This window comes from Chanodichthys erythropterus, chromosome 8, assembly GCF_024489055.1.
Source record: "Chanodichthys erythropterus isolate Z2021 chromosome 8, ASM2448905v1, whole genome shotgun sequence".
In the NCBI taxonomy this organism is placed as follows: Eukaryota; Metazoa; Chordata; class Actinopteri; order Cypriniformes; family Xenocyprididae; genus Chanodichthys; species Chanodichthys erythropterus.
The window spans coordinates 6,884,776-6,902,698 of record NC_090228.1 but is presented as its reverse complement, the minus strand read 5'-3'; the positions used below and the strand labels follow the sequence as shown (position 1 = coordinate 6,902,698).

Below are 17,923 nucleotides of genomic sequence, written 5' to 3'. Positions count from 1 at the left end.
GTGACCTCAGAAATCTTATATTTTGACATCTCCATGCTCATTTTGCTGACTTGAAGTCAGACATCTAACATTGACGTGTCGTTGAAAAGATCATTCTGAGTTCATTCTCACACTGACCCAGAATCCAAACCTCCGGTCTGCTGCTACTTTCTGAGTTTCGAGGCCAAAGGATGCTAATTATACCACAGTGAATGTCGCACATAGACACAAGGCCACCGCTGTGCCACCAGGACATGATATATGTGGGTCACAGTAGCTCTCTGCACTTTATTTATTCAAAACCTGAACAAAAAAACAAAAAAAAAAACCTGGGAGAAACTTCAATTGAATGTTTATTTGGATTTACAGAGATCAGAGATAGAAAGTCCAAAGGCAAAAGTCTGTGAAGAGAACTGTTTTCATGTGAAATGCGGCTCCGTGACAAAATAACTCAAATCTACTCATTAATTTTTCATACCGCTCAGTCTGAAATGTGAGGACAGAGGTAACAGGAAGCAGACCAGAGAGGAGGAGTTCTGTCAGGAAACATCAGGTCTGATTTATGTAACGTTACAGAGAGCCACATCGCCAGCTGCTCCAGAGATGCTACTCAGAAACATCCACTAGGCAAGACACAAACTCAGGATTCCAGGTGCGCAAGAGCACCAGAGGTCAGCACACTGTCCACTAGGCTATCGGGAATCCGATGGCAAAATATACAACTGTGGAAATCTGTTCCCCCTTCCACATATGATGAGATATGTTGATGCAGCGACTTAAAAGATGCCGATTCTATCCTGTGCGTGGATGGAGTTTAACCAGCATCATTTGAAATGTTCATGGGGGGCAGAATCCGACGGCAAAATATACAGCTGTGGAAATCCGCCCCCTCCCCCCCAAAATATACAGCTGTGGAAATCCGCCCCCTCCCCCCCAAAATATACAGCTTTCAAAATCCGTTCCTCCCCCAAAAATATACAGCTGTCGAAATCCCCCAACACCTTTGTTGTTTGCTCCTCACCAACATTCTCCTGGGCACTGTAAATCTAACATTTCACCTATTTAAGATTATCATACATTGTTAACAGCTTGTTTTTGATACTCCAGGTTGCTGGGTGTGTCTAATGCTAGGCTAGATGTCCAGAGAAGTGGAGCTAGACGTCATTTGACTCTGCAGTGAGCACCACTTGGCAGATACCCACACTTGACTACAGTGGACACTAATGCATCATCATTTATACTGCCACCAAGTGGCAACCGTTTGTGTGTGGATTTTTTTTTTCTTCTCCAAACCAAGATGGCCGACAGCCAGTCAGAAATGACAAGTTGCTCTGGAATGTCCATCCATCCGTTCCTTCTATCCTAGGAGACTCTTGCAGGTAAAAAGCATTAAGTAACATCTAAGGAGTCATATATTTTTTAATTCTCCAAATATTGATTTTAGATTTGGAGGAAATTCTGATTAATCATCTGTCTACATCATGCATCACTAACTATATTTCTGCTACAATTCATACTGTTACTGTGACTCTTGGTCTTCAGAATACTTAGTCTGAAGTAACTTTTTTTGGCTGTAAATAAATTTATGTTAATAGACAATTAATTTGCAGTTACATCAAAAAAGTAGTCTACATAATGCATTACCCCCAACTCTGCTCATTTCAGATGAGATTTGAAAACACCTGATCGCTAGTTTTTCCACTGTCTGAAAGCATCAATAGATGAATGTAGATTTCAGCCTGAGGTTTTTCTCAGAGAGGGGAGCTAAATTTGTCAATTTTGAACAATCAGAATTATCAGCTAATTAGGGTAAAATGACGTACTCTAGTAGACTGGAGGGAGCATGAGCGTTTTCTACATTGTCTGAGTTGAGTTTCCTTCACCTGTTGTACCTTGTCCTCATGTTCTCATATCAAAAACACACACTGTGCACTCAAGTGGACATCTGAAAATCTCTGTAAAATGTGTAAAATAAATAAATAAATAAAGATAAGAAGTGAAAACCTTGTTTCTCATGCCCTAAGAGCAATAAAAACACATAAGTTCTGTTTGTGGTTATCGGAATTCACGCACGAAACGATTGATGATTATTTTAATTCAAGTAAAAATATTTTATGTTTTATTTTGGTTATTTGTAATCAACCTGGAATGCATTAAGCTTGTCTTTTATTTTAAAAGCTTGTCAAAGACTACTTGCATACTCTGTTTCTTCCTCTAACATATGCCATATGCTATTTTCAAATTCAACCTACGACTTGTGTGAATGGAAAGTATGATCATGTGGGCTGTTAACAGCTATAATTAAATATCAAAACTAACTAATGAAACTGAAGATCTGAAATGATGCGTTAATGGGGGACAAGCATAATCGTTTCATGTAGTCTTTGCCTCTAATTAACAAAACATCAGCTCATTAATATAAACAGAATTATAAAGCCAAGACAATTATCCTAAACATAGTCAGAGCTCTAAAGAATGGCCTTGAAGTAAGTTTTCATGTCCTGTAAAGGCAGAGTTAAATCCTAAATTTTGATGTCACACTGGCATGATCTGAAGAATCAAGCCAGACGTCCTTCAAACCCTATAGAGCTGACAGGTTTATGAAGAAGAGCAGAAAATCCCTCCAGCAAGATGTCAGAGACTCAGAACAGATTAGAGGAGGCCAATGTTATTACTGCAAGAAAGAGGTACCACAAGTTCATTTACTGCTGTATAATAACATCTAGGAAAAGCAATGTGAAAATGCTTCAGTAAAAACTGGTTTATTAGTTAACAAGTGAAAATGTTGTCTGAGAGTGAAAAGTATTATTTATAATTTATAAGTATTACTTTATTTATAGTGAAATTTAACCAAGCAAAACCAGTACTGTGACTATAAAAATACATTTTAATTACTTGAAAAAATAAACTGAAATACACGTACTAATATACACACACACACTATATATGTATATATATATGCATATATAATGCGTGTGTGTGTGTATATATATATATATATATATATATATATATGTGTATGTGTATATATATATATAAAATAAACTGAAGTACTAATATACACACACACACACTATATATATATATATATATATATATATGTATATATATATTCATATATAATGCGTGTGTGTGAATATATATATATGTATGTGTATGTATGTATATATGTGTATGTATGTATATATGTGTATGTATGTATATATATGTATGTATGTATATATGTATGTATATACGTATATATATATACATACATACATATATACATACATACATGTATGTATATATATATATGTATATATATATATATGTATGTATATATATATGTATATGTATGTATGTATATATATATGTCTAGGTATATATGTATCTATATATATATGTGTGTGTATATATATATATATATGTGTATGTGTATATATGTGTATATATATGTATGTGTATATATATATATATATATATATATATGTATGTATATATATGCACTGCATATACACACACACATACATATACACATTTATTTATATATATATATATATATATATATATATACACACACACACACATATATGTGATCTATAAAAGTCATATTTATCATAATCATGGGAAAGAGTGTTTGGGTAATAAGCATTCATGTCCTCCTAGAGCTCGTAATTACAGCTTGTAAAATGGGAATTTTCTGAAAACTCCTACTTGTACCACCTGACCACTACAGATTCATTTTGGCACCACTATCAATGCCTAAGAAACAATTCCCAATCTGAGGATGTAAACAGCTCTGAATATAACGTCACATGTTGTCATCTCAAAACTACAGTAATTATGACATGGAGTGAACGCAGCAATACATAGTGTCCTCATGTCACGTGTCTTTCTTACAAAACATTGACTGGTTATATCAGCTTGAGTGAATCAGTGTCCATGGCAACTGTGAATGAAGCAAACAAGCAAACAGATTGCAGAAAGCACAAAGGAGGTTCAGGATGTCTAATTTGGCCGTTTCTTTGATAGAGTTCGAGGTCTCTTGTCTTATTAAAAAGAGTCATCGGTGACAACGACACACACTGAAGAAAACAAACCAGGACTTTTTAATAGGGGCATCAATTTCATATAACTTTATTAATCTTTTTGTGTTTTTTTTGTTTGTTTTAAATGTACAGCCCTGCCACTACAGTACAGCCCATTGTGACAACACAAAAAAGTCATAAATACTGTGCAATTCATAACATTGCAGGACCTACAAGTACACAAATAACAGAAAACATGATCCGATGCATTAATGAACCAAACACCACTTAAATACAGACATAAATTAGAGTCTAGGAGGTGAATTTATGCTATTAGTATATTAGTGAATTTATATAGATATCAAATATTAACATTTAACATATATATATATAAAAAAAAGACTATGTTAGGAATGTGAAGAGTAGAAACACTTAAATGAAAGAGGGAAAAAAAAATAATATGCTTTACAAAACTTCCTAAAACTCCCCAACATCCACCCTTTTGTCCCGAAACTTGTTCCTGGCCTTGGTTCGAGCTTTAAACGCTGCTGCATTGTAGAGGTGCTAAAACAAAAACAAACCAAGCATATAATTACACCACAAGAAAAACAAACAAAACAAATCTTCAGAAAAAAAAAAAAAAAAAAAATAATATATATATATATATATATATATATATATATATATATATATATATATATATATATATATATATATATATATATATATATATATATATATATATATTTTACAGTGAAAATTATACAGTGAAAGACAGCAACATGTAGAAAAGAAACAGCTTGCTTACCCTCTCCAGTCTGGAGCTCTTCATGGCTTTCAGAGCGGCTGAATCGATCAACATCGGTGGTCCCAGTTCAAAAACGTCTCTAATGAACTCGTTCGCCTGCGGTCAGAAAATTAAACTTTTAAAAATCAGTTTGAAAGATTCCTTTTCTGGACGTATTTTCAACATCTAAGAGCTTTACCTGTAGATGGTAGTTCATCCCAGAGCCTACAAACTCTCTGAAGGTGTCATAAGTCCTCTTCCTCACCCAGCTGTCGATGACCATTCGCTCTGTGCCGAAGCGGATCGTCTCGCTCTGAAAATCCCCTTCCTGTTCCCGACACAGAAGAGATGTCAGAGTCTGAACTACAGCACCAGTGAGTCTCCTGTCAACTATTCAGTTCCTCTTACCTCTACTGCCTTGAGGACATCTCTAAAGACAGATCTTTGCTTCCTCTTATCATTCTTGGCTCGATGTTTGTTGCAGTCGGTGGCTAATGCGTTCAGCTTCACACACAACGACTCCCAGTCATCATAATCAAACTCCTGTGAAGGTAAAGAAAATGAGACAAATACCTTATTTTAAAATTACTTAATTCAGAACTATTAAAATAAGTAAATCATACAAATTTATTAAATAATTTTATTAAAATATTTCATACATTACACTTTTATTAAAATAGTTAATTTGTTACATTTAAAATACATTTAAAATGTATTCAAATTATTTATATTTAAAATGAATACGTATTTTAATACAGTATTTTATTACATTTCTAAATTTTAAATGCATTTTAAACAAATTAACATTTAAAATGATTAAGTATTTTAATACAATATTTTATTACATTTCCATTTTTATTAAACATTCATTTATTTAATGTAAATTTTAATATTTAATAATATATTTCAATTTAATTTAATATTTTATTGTAAATTTATATAATTATTATTAATAATTACACATTCATTATTAATTATAATTACACACAACTTACAGGGTCAACATCTCTGATAAGCTCGAACAGGAGGGCGATGGTCTCCCCAGCCGCAATCCTCATGTTGACATCGTCATTCTCTAGCAGACGTGGAAGTTTATCCAGATGTCTGAAAACAGTAGCACATGCTTGTTAGAATAAACCTGGGAGGAGGTTATATCTTAGTTTTAAAGTCTCCTGCGAGATCAGTTTGAGAGTACCACGAAGGAGCTAAGGCATAAAACAGCGTTTTCCTGCACTTACTTTTGTGCAATGTCTCTGATGTGACTGCCAGTGCAGATGGTGAGCAGCAGGGCCCAGGACAAGATAGCGTTCGTGTGAAGTTGTGTGATCTGAGGACTCACAGAAGGTCTGCTTCCATCTTCCCTGATGTACGAGTGGGTGAAAAGGCTTTCAAAACACTCCATAGTGGCATACACATCCTGGAGGTGACACAATCATCAGGTTTGAGTCAATCATGAAACCCTTGTATGCCTCAAGTGTGAGCGCTTAGAAAAAGTATTCAGAACATGTTTATGGTTAAATCAGGAGCCACTTTGACTCGACCAGATCGATCAGATTCCAGAATGAATCATTTAATCAGATTTGTCAACCAGATGTAGAGCTGCACCATTCTGGATAAACTGAGAATCACGATTATTTTGGTTTCAAATAAAGATCACGATTATGAAAATAAAACTAAACAAACTAACATGTAATTTACTAGAGGTTCTGAATAAATATTAATTCCTGGAAAAATGTTTAATTAATTTGAATGAATTATAATGGTTTTGAATGAATTCAATGAATCAATACTTATTTCATTACTGGATAATCAGTGTTTTTGAACAAATCTTTTGATTGAATGATTCTATGACACACATTTTTTAACAGTCACTTTGTCGCCACCTAGTGGCATTAGATGTAATTGATACAACCGTTATTTGAAACATCAAGTTAGTTTCAAAAATGGTTTGCTCTATTTTGATAGCTATCATAGACATCAGTGTTTATATCCCAACTTTAAACTTTTATCTCAGTACTTGTTTTTAATAGATATAACTACTGCGTTGTTCAAAACTGCTCTCTCTGGCTCAGCGCGAACACAGATTTTGAACGGTATGATTTTGTCAAAGGTTTAAAAGGCGTGGGCGAATCGTTGTCATTAATAAAATAAAATCGTGTGTGTGTTTGCATCGAGATCGCAATCTTTTTTTGATTAATCGTACAGCTATAACCAGATGAATGAAAAGTATTGGCTCAAAACCCAAGTAGTTCACAAATGATGTGGTTCTCAAGTTCAGCTCATTGATTCAATGATCTGTTTTCATGATATTTTATATTTATATTAACAGATTAACAGTCACCATTAATGTTCACTGTACAGAAACAATCTGCAAAAAGACTGTCAGAAACATTTTTGGTCCACAGAAAACAAATTTGCAGCATATGGGTTTGAAATTGCATGAGAGAGAAAAATAAATGGCACCTTTTGTTTTTGAGTGAACTATGTTTTCAAGACTGAAGTTTACTTGAATTGAATAGACCATACTAAGGCTTTTATTGCCCAACTGCATTCCACTGCTTACCATGATATCATCTTCTGCCACAAGAGTGCAGAGGCCTAGACTTGTTGCACACTGAAACACAAAGTCAAGATCAACAGATTGTTACAATCTCAAATTTGCTGGATTTCTTTCTTATAAAAGGTGCAATAGAGGAACAACTGTTTACCGCTTGTCTGGCTTGAATGTTAGCTGATCCATCGTTGAGGATGGTCTTAAAAACAGGTTTAAGGGTTTTAAAAACCTCTTCGCTCTCAATCCCAGAGCCCAGCTGGATGCACAGGAGACACGCCAGCGAGGCTGCGGCACACTGCTCCACACCTTTACCTGGTTTGCACATGCAAACAGCCAGCTCAACTTTCTGCACTGATGTCATGGCAACATCTGAAGAAAAACATTTATTTCCTATTATTCAAAGTCATAAATTAAACCAACCTTTCTTCAAGCAGCGCTCAATGCTGTCCGTGATGGTCATCCTTCTCTCGGAAATGAACTCGTAGAGGATTTTAGTTGCCATGGCAGTCTTTAGTCCATCAAGGGCACCTTGTCTGGTCTTGGCACTAGAAGGGGAGTATAATTGCTCAGTTCAGACTGCCGCAGGAAGCACAAATGACATTTAGATTATTCTGAACAATCAATTACAAGTTTGATTAAGTAACACAAACCTCTTATCCACTGTGCTGTCGATGTACACTTTCAGTTTGTACTGGAAGTCCTCTTGAGCCATTTCTTCACTTTCACCAGCTGTCAAATAGGATGAGGGATAATCAAATGTTCATCTCCGATATCATGCCACAAAGTAGTCCACAAGATCTTATTATGCGTGCCATTGCAGATATCTAAGGAGATTGTAAATACCCACCGTCCTCTGCTGCACTGGTTCTTTCACTGAGGCTGCTGCAGTGACTGAGGGTCTCAATCGATGAGTCTTCATCACTGAACGGCTGGACATTTCCCTGTTGTCCCCCTGCAAAAACAGATAGCAAACTTTAACCTTTCTTGACACCGCCTCATTCTGTAATAACAACTCCTTTGCAAAGCTGCATTACATTGTAACAGATACAGATCCATGCTGAACATGTGACAATCAAACAGTTACAGTCAGACCAAAATGATCAGGGATCTTCTATTAAACCACTCTATTCTAATGCAGGGATATGATGGGAGTTTATGCAGAGCGGCATAATCTAACCGAATAGTTGTTGTTGACATGTAAACGTATAAATCATGCATCAATGATTTATACACAAATACAAAAAAAGACAATGTTCGGATTATTTTCAAGTTTTTTTACTGGGAAGTTACGAGTTATGAAATGTACAGAATTTCGAGGGTTCCGATTTTTTTAATGTTTTTAAAAGTCGTCACTTACCATGGCTGCATTTATTTAATAAAAAAAAAAAAAAAAAAAAGAAAATTATATATATATATATATATATATATATATATATATATATATATATATATATAAATATATATATTTATATATATATATATATATATATATATAATAATTTAAAATAACTTCTATTTGAATAAATTTTAATGGAAAAGCTGAAATCAGGCATCATTCATGTGGATTTGGTGCTCAAGAAACATTTTTTATTATTAATCAATGTAGAAAACGGTTGTCATGCTTAATATTTTTAACCATCTTTAATTTATTGATTGTTATTTTAACATTTACAAATGTTTTAATTAGAAATGCACGGATACCAAATTTCTCCACCAATAAAGAAAGCCGATTATTCAGAGTGATATCCGCCGATACCGATAATATGGGGGTTCTGCCTTTTAACCCCTTAACTGTCACCCCCACTTTTTTTTTTAGACAAGAAAATGCACTATCCAAACTTAAATGGTTGTAATTCAAGAATACTTTGGAGTATAGACAAAAGGCTGGTCTTGTTTTAAAGATGAAATTTGGCAGATTATTGTAGATGTGAAAAAACTTATGTAAGTGAAACAGAAAAAAAGTTATAGAAGTTTATGTTTATGAAAATGTAAAATGTAAAAATATAATATTTTATATTTTACATAAAATATATATTTTACAAAACAAGTTTTACTCTAAAGCTGCAAGGAAATCAAAGCCAAAAATCTGAACAAGTTGTGTTCCAAATTTCAGGTTGATATCTCAAAAAATGAGCTTTCAGTAAGATTTTGTTTGGGCGCAGTACCACACTTTTTCACTAGATGACAACCAAGCTCCATTACTGACCATATAAAGGCGCCTCCATTTCCATATGTGGTTTGAGTGATCTGAACCATATATTTCCATTATTTTCATACAATTTATGAAGTAGATATCCTATATAGAAGTAGTATGGGAATTTTGGCAGAATTTGATATGAATTCAGCCTCTAATAAACATAAAAATAACATGTATGTAGGCCTAGGTTATAGATCGGCGCCACAATCATAAATGTATTTTTTTTCCTATTAAAAACATTTTCAGACCTTTTTTTCTCAAAAAATTGAATGGATTTTATCTTTTGAACTCTTGGCATGAAAACAAACATGTTTCAACCAATCTTTAATGATTTTTCATGTTCATTGCAATTTCAAAATAAAGGTCTGAACATGCCTTATGAGTATGAAAATATGCTTGTTGCAAATTGATAAATTACTGCTCCTATGTAATTTATTTTGGAAATCAGTCACCAAATATGTAAACAAGAGATTCTAAGCTTTCAAATGATATATAGTTTGTCAAGATTCGTTTAGGTTTAGTATAGAATATTACTGTTTTAAATATGTAATGGCAAACGTCCCACCTGTGGGACGGTGACAGTTAAGGGGTTAAAGCTTTTAAATTAATGATTATAATTAACTATAATAATTATTTTAATTATTATATTTTGAAAGAAATGCAAATATAAACTTTATTCCCTCCATTTCAACAACTTGTTTCAGAGTAACTGGTATCAGTTATAAACAAACAAACACATTAATCAAATTAATATTAAACACACTAACTAAATTCTGAAGATTAAATTATTATTTCTTAACTTCCTGAACGTTATTAATTCACGTAATTACGATTAATATTGAACATCAAACTGGTTTCTTAGCATTTTCTTTACACAAAGTGCAAATTCAGTGCATTTTCCTGCCTCTTTTTATTGACAGGATATATCGGCCCGGACTATGGGCTGTTTTTAAACTATCGGTCAATAGCGGAGTGTAAAAATTTGCTTTTAATAACCTAATACCGATTATTGGCCGATATATCGTTGCATCTCTAGTTTTAATGTCACTTTTAATCAATTTAATACACCCTTGCTCAATTAATGTATTAATTTCTTAAATAAAATCTCTCTCTCTCTATATCTTTCATATTATATATATATATATATATATATATATATATATATGACCTGAGTGACCCTTAAACTTTTGAATTGTAGTGTACTTTGAATGAACTTCTTTAGATCAAATGATTTCTCATTTTAGGAGCCTTTAAATGGTGACCAACCCTGTAATGACACTTACAGAGAAGTGTCTTTTCCAAATAATTACAGGCAGTCATATGATGTGGGTGGAAGTCACTTTGACTTTAAAGAAACACCTTTAGTGAATTCAGTCATGTGTTATCAGCCCAGCAAAATGCAGATAAGTGCAGAAGGTACAAAGTGTCTTTTACTGTTGGGGAAGGTCAGAGGACATTTTTTTTGAGGTTATGCAAACAAACAAAAAAGTCCCTGTGTGAAATTTCTCAGACAAAAGTAAATATGTCTAGATATGGAAGAGTACAGCAGATATACGGAACAACACGTGGAATGGTGGGAAGGAGTACAGCAGGGTGCCAGAACAAACTGTCTCTTCTCCTCCTCAAAGGTCTGTGCAAATCCAGCGAGCAGATGGGCCGAGAACGTTTAATAACAGACTACAGACTGATTTATACACGTCTACAGCTGAAAAAATTTGGACTTCATGTTCCTGGTTCCTTCTTCCTGTCCTCTATTTGGTCCCAAACAGGCCTGTGTTATATAAGTGTGACTGCATGGCCTGAAATGACCTCAAACACACACTGACAGCTGAAAGACGACACAAACATTACAGTAGCTGCCTACTATTTGACATTTCAAATAACAAAGACCAATTCTTATACATTTATTGACCTTAAGCACAATCAATCATATTGAGTTGCATCATCTGATTTAATTGTTTTGTTATTAATTAATCATACTGTACAGTATGACCATCATAATTTATTCCATCTGTTTTAAGCTTTCGTCGTTTGATAAATCTCATTAATATGACAAACGGTTTATGTAACCCAAATATTTAAAAATAAACATTACCCTAAAAACAAACACCATATTTAAAAACACAAACGTACATTTTCGACCGTCCATGGATTACACTGTGTATTATTCTTTTGTTTGTATCAAAAGAAAGACACTCCTGGCTGTCAACCAAAGCGGGATGTGTAGTCATGGAAGTTGTAGTTCTCTTCCTCCAATTTCATTGCCGAATCGACGCGTAAAGAACTACAAATCCCTTTCGCGCAGCAGGCCAAAAAAAAAAAAAAAAAAAACCGGTCATTTCCAGACATTCCACCTTACTTACCTCTGCCGCTCCTTTTCTTGGCCCGTGGCATCTTGCTTAAATGAGTAGTTCCGCGCCTAAAATCAACCAATACACGACCAGTTTTTACTATAATGTCTTTTCAGTTGAGTATATTCCAATGGCACAGTGAAAAGGAAAGAATTAAAAGCGATTCCGGTGTTACACTTGGAGCGCGAGCGATACATTTTCCCTCAAAAACTAGGGCTGCGTCAGCGCGCTGCCGCGAAGCGCTTTTATACGACCAGTGGTGACGTACTTAAAAAGGCGTTACCTCACGTGGACCTGGATACAGTAGGACCAATCACGTTACAGTATACGCCGACGTCCTCACACATGACAGCCTTCCGCCTTGTTTGTATTGGTTTGTGCTGTCACGTCCTCATGCGGGTTCTATGTGTGCACGTTACACGATACAATGGCGGATTATTATTATTATATGTTTCTTCAACAGGTTTTTTATTATTAAAACCAACATATTTGATTGTTTTTACTAAACATAATGATAATTCTTCTGTTGATGCATGTATATCGACTATTTGGCATTTGTACCACACATATCAAACAAACTATTGATTTTAACTTTGTGATTAACTTAGTGAAAATGTAAAAGGTGTGTTTAAGAGTTTATTTTATAAGGTTCATATGACCAGAATTGCCCATAGTTGAAGAAACTAACACTTCTAACATTTCTGTAGTGCTTGTGATCAAAGTCTTGTAGGATAAAAGTCATAAAGAAAACAAATACTGTATGGTTGAGGTCTTTCATTAGTAAAGACTCCTCTAACCAAATTAAACGAATGTTATGTGCAGCATTTTGCTGCACATGGGTTATCAGTGCAACAGGTGGACTCAAAGCAATGCTGACTCTTTGACCAGCTGCCTGGCGAAAGGCACGGTGTCCTGCGCATGTCTATAAAGCCTTGTTGATATAATTCATTACATAATTCAATTCTCATAATCTTTAATCAAAATAACTTACCCTCCTTCTTACAGCAACTTCTCTAATGACGTGTTTACTGGTGCAAGGGCAGGACAACCTGTCACTCACCTTATTTCAGTCATTTAACCAAAATCCCATTCGAAAAACCCATTGACTTAAGGACAATGGAACCTAAAGAAGTGCTAAAATGTTTTCGGAGTTTGGCCTACAAAGTGATGTCAGACCTGCACCACTCTATTGCAACTTCTGTTTCATGCTGACTTTAAATATATTAAATATATTATCTTAGTATTTTACACTTACTTGTTCAAGCAAAACCCCCGCATTGATACTTTTGATGCAAACACCACTAAATCTGCCTTTAATGAAAAGAATGAATAAAATCCTAGCAGGATTTTTCATGGGGACTCAAAGAAAGGACACCACTAGAGGGAGCTCTTTCAAAATAATTGCACACAAACGCTTCAGAGTGATCTGATATTGTTGCATAATGCATAAAGGGAATCTTTTGATGATTCAAGATCAGTCAAATCAAATTTAGGTGACGCTTCGTGGAATGCATCCCACATTAGTGCAGTTTTGGTAACAACATAATATATAATCATAGTGAGACTGTTTCATAACTGTTTCATCACATCTGATCTGTGGATTATTTGAAAAAGAGGGAATGTTTCTTTTGCTTTGGCTGACCTTTAGAATTTATGGGAATTAGATTTTCTCTGTGCAAAAGTGTCATATTTTAATGCCATTCTCCACAGTGTTATACACTCTGCTATATATATTATAAGATGATTTGTCATTTTTCCCTTCCAAAAACTGTATATTTAACAGTATTTTACTGTTAAAATACAAGTTATGAACTCTCAAAGTTCATTCTTGTTCAAAATTGTTAAAAGCACAATATGTAATTTTTCGCCACTAGAGGTCGCTTATTTAAAACAAAGGTGTTGCATGATGAATCATGGGAGGTGTAGTTTTCACGTCTACATCCGGTAACAGGGTGTGGCTAAAAGCCGTTGGAGCGAATGCTAATGAGAGACGGGCGCGACACACGACTCCAGGGCAGCAGAGCTTTTATTATGCCACAGACGACCACTTCTGCTTCTTCCTGTCAAGCGTATGTGGGGTAAAGAAGCTCCGTTTTATCATATTAGATACATTTGTGTGTTGAAAGTTGTTATAGTGTTACGGCTGCTATGAGACACTTGTTGCACACTAAAGTAAGCAAGATCGATATTAGGCATGGTAAAACATGGTATTTGCTGTAAATCAAGAAAACAAGATTTAAACAATAAGACTTACTGTGTTGAGCTGTATAACATTATTAGTTTTTTTATCGATGGATGTATCCAAACAGTTGCTCACCTGTCTAATAAAACAGATAATATATGAAAGTGTCTTTGGTGAAGATTAAAACCGGAAATCGAGGGTAACGCAGGTATGACGTCATTGATGGGTGACACACGGACACGGTTAAAAAAATTGCTCATAACTCTGGATTTAAACATTCTTGGAAACATTTGGGATAATGTAAGTACACAAGTCAACAAAATATATAACATTGTTAATATATATCCAAAAGTCTTACATATTGTACCTTTAATAATGTTTTCAAATCATTAGCACACAAACATGTTATTTATAGACTGTTCATGGAGCATTATTTGAAATGTTTTAGTTGGATGTTCATCTATTTTTTTCTAATATTACCACTTGTTTCATTCAAAAGCAACGTTCCCATAATGTTTGAAAAATGATTAAATGAAATGTTTCCTTAACGTTCACATAACCAAGAAAAAACTTTTTAAAAACATTTAAAAAACAAAACATTCAGAAGCATTCACATTAGCAAAAGGTTCTTAGAACATATTTTTGTTAGTTCACTAGCACCACAGAAAAGCACTGAAAAAAGAAATTGGTTATGAATGGGTGGGTCTAAATATGTATATTCATCCCATATGTAAACCCTGTTGAATAATTGATAACACACCCTGAGGGGCTGCGCAGGGGGTCAGTGAATAACGAACTGCTGTTAGAAATCAAAACGATGGCCCAGAAACTCAACAAGCAGCTGGTTTGATGTTTTGTAGCGCCTTTTTGTTCATTAAAATCATTTCAAGTCAGGTGTTCTTGTAGGCATCTCAGCGGGTTGGTAAAATAGATTTTCTTTTGCTTTGATTCCTAACTGTATTTATTATTTCACAGATGATATTAGCAACCAGTATGCTTACTTACTAAAATACATGATGAGCAGGAGGTGGAAGGAAAGAACAGATTGCACGAGGTGTTTGCCAATTCAGTGGTGTGTGAAAGTCTCACACATCCGCGCAGGTCAGGTGTTTAAAATGAGCTGATGACCCATATATCACCCTTTCATGATTTTAGGCCCTTTTCAAACGAATATTTTGACATTACAAAGTGCCTTTAAACATGTTAACACTTGCTGCATCACTAGATGCTCGGACTGTTTCAGAAAGGTCATGATGTAAACAATCGGTTTGTTTTTATTAAAGTCACCATGAAATAAAGATGGACAGTTCTTGTTTTTCATGCTGTATTGCAGTGTTTGATATAAATGATTTATCCGTGTACATCATTATTATTTTTTTTAATTCATGTGCCCTCGTAATCTTTAATCAAAATAACTCCCCCTCCCTCTTGCAGCGACATCTCTTCTCTGATGAAGTGTTTACTGGCATGAGGGCGGGACAACCTGTCACTCACATGACATCGACCAATAGAAAACCACAACCATCCAATCAATTTCCCATGGAAAAAATGAAGTCCCACCACCCTATCACAAGCGGTAAGAAAAGACTTTTCATTCATCTGCTTTTAAATTATTGCAGAGTATCCCTTCAAGGGATAGTTCACCCAAAAATGAAAATTATATCATGATTTACTCACCCTTAAACCATCCTAGGTGTATATGACTATCTTCTTTCAGACGAACACAATCAGAGTTATATTATAAAATGTTCTGGCTCTTACAAGCTTTTTAATGGTAGTTAATGGTACTCCTGATTTTGAAGTCCAAAAAACCATCATCCATCATAAAAGTAATCCATATGGCTCCAGGGGGTTAATAAAGGTCTTATGAAGTGAAGCGATTGTTTTTTGTAAGAAAATATCCATATTTAAATATTTATAAACTAAAATAACTAGCTTCTGGCAGATGGCTGTATGCAAATTGATTTACACCAAAGACTAACATCTGACCTGATGCAATGACGAACGTGGAAGCACAGAAGAAAAAACAAAACACCAGTCATGAATGAGAAGTCTAAAATGAGAATTTTTAATGAGAAATGCACATCTCATATACATCGCTTAAGAAGTTGCTCTTTTGGAGCAAGTCGATTTACGTAGGCTGTCTGTCGGAAGCTAGATATTAAATATATTGATTATTTTTCTTACAAAAACCCATTACTTTGCTTCAGAAGGCCTTTAGTAACCCCCCGGAGTCATATGGATTACTTTTATGATGGATGGATGCACTTTCTTGGGCTTCAAAATCAGGAGTTCCATTCATTAACATCATAAATCTTGGAAGAGTCAGGATATTTTTAAATATAACTCCGATTGTGATAATCTGAAAGAAGATAGTCATATACACCTAGGATGGCTTGAGGGCGAGTAAATCATGGGATAATTTTCATTTTTGGGTGAACAATCTCTCTTAAATGGACATGGTGATGGAAAAAGTATGAGATGGGAGAAAAAAATATATTTCAGTGCTTTTGCTTTCTCTCACAAATATTTTGCATTCACCCAAGGCACTTTGCGTTCGCTCGCAAAACTTTTATGTTCTTTGCAAGTACAAACCCGATTCCATAAAAGTTGGGACACTGTACAAATTTTGAATAAAAAAGGAATGCAATAATTTACAAATCTCATAAACTTATATTTTATTCACAATAGAATATAGATAACATATCAAATGTTGAAAGTGAGACATTTTGAAATTTCATGCCAAATATTGGCTCATTTTGGATTTCATGAGAGCTACACATTCCAAAAAAGTTGGGACAGGTAGTAATAAGAGGCTAGAAAAGTTAAATGTACATATGAGGAACAGCTGGAGGACCAATTTGGAACTTATTAGGTCAATTGGCGACATGATTGGGTATAAAAAGAGCCTCTCAGAGTGGCAGTGTCTCTCAGAAGTCAAGATGGACAGAGGATCACCAATTCCCCAAATGCTGCGGCGAAAAATAATGGAGCAATATCAGAAAGGAGTTTCTCAGAGAAAAATTGCAAAGAGTTTGAAGTTATCATCATCTACAGTGCATAATATCATCCAAAGATTCAGAGCATCTGGAACAATCTCTGTGCGTAAGGGTCAAGGCCGGAAAACCATACTGGATGCCCGTGATCTTTGGGCCCTTAGACGGCACCGCATCACATACAGGAATGCTACTGTAATGGAAATCACAACATGGGCTCAGGAATACTTCCAGAAAACATTGTCGGTGAACACAATCCACCGTGCCATTCGCCGTTGCCGGCTAAAACTCTATAGGTCAATAAAGAAGCCATATCTAAACATGATCCAGAATTGCAGGCGTTTTCTCTGGGCCAAGGCTCATTTAAAATGGACTGTGGCAAAGTGGAAAACTGTTCTGTGGTCAGATGAATCAAAATTTGAAGTTCTTTTTGGAAAACTGGGATGCCATATCATCCGGACTAAAGAGGACAAGGACAACCCAAGTTGTTATCAGCGCTCAGTTCAGAAGCCTGCATCTCTGATGATATGGGGTTGCATGAGGGCGTGTGGCATGGGCAGCTTACACATCTGGAAAGGCACCATCAATGCCGAAAGGTATATCCAAGTTCCAGAACAACATATGCTCCCATCCAGACGTCATCTCTCTCAGGGAAGACCTTGCATTTTCCAAAATGACAATGCCAGACCACATACTGCATCAATTACAACATCATGGCTGTGTGGAAGAAGGATCTGATGCCATGAAATTTAAAATCAACTTATTTTTCCCTTAAAATGATACATTTTCTCACTTTAAACATTTGATATGTCATCTATGTTGTATTCTGAATAAAATATTGAAATCTGAAACTTCCACATCATTGCATTC

At 34.9% G+C, this 17,923-nt stretch overlaps 1 protein-coding gene and 1 long non-coding RNA gene across 3 annotated transcripts in view; one reads left to right on the top strand and one right to left on the bottom strand.

Moving 5' to 3' along the window:
- The window catches only part of LOC137024104 (uncharacterized), a 7,415-nt gene extending 6,202 nt beyond the window's left edge, over nt 1-1,213 (top strand). The window contains exon 3 of the long non-coding RNA XR_010895636.1: nt 1,087-1,213. This is a non-coding gene — a long non-coding RNA (uncharacterized lncRNA). The remainder of the gene's footprint in view (nt 1-1,086) is intronic.
- A 3,121-nt stretch (nt 1,214-4,334) lies between these two features.
- ifrd1 (interferon-related developmental regulator 1) lies at nt 4,335-12,101 on the bottom strand. Of its 2 annotated transcripts, none has more exons than XM_067391639.1 (12): nt 11,888-12,101; nt 8,175-8,279; nt 7,978-8,056; nt 7,748-7,872; nt 7,482-7,639; nt 7,337-7,387; nt 6,012-6,190; nt 5,769-5,877; nt 5,182-5,316; nt 4,973-5,101; nt 4,795-4,890; nt 4,335-4,550 (listed from the first exon to the last, which is right to left on the bottom strand). In XM_067391639.1, exons 1-12 carry the CDS (start codon nt 11,916-11,918, stop codon nt 4,464-4,466), a joined length of 1,284 nt encoding a protein of 427 aa, XP_067247740.1. In that variant the 5' UTR covers nt 11,919-12,101; the 3' UTR covers nt 4,335-4,463. The 2 variants fall into 2 exon arrangements, with proteins under 2 accessions (XP_067247740.1, XP_067247741.1); XM_067391640.1 differs by lacking the exon at nt 11,888-12,101 and adding an exon at nt 11,658-11,843.
- Between the last annotated feature and the right edge of the window lie 5,822 nt (nt 12,102-17,923).

Excerpts from the sequence above, each read along its gene's own strand:
- ifrd1 (XM_067391639.1), bottom strand. The coding sequence starts at position 11,918 with ATGCCACGGGCCAAGAAAAGGAGCGGCAGAG. Across the intron at positions 7,640-7,747 it reads TGAGCGCTGCTTGAAGAAAG|GTAAAGGTGTGGAGCAGTGT; the intron begins GTTGGTTTAATT and ends TGTGCAAACCAG. Across the intron at positions 5,317-5,768 it reads TTATCAGAGATGTTGACCCT|GAGTTTGATTATGATGACTG; the intron begins GTAAGTTGTGTG and ends TTACCTTCACAG.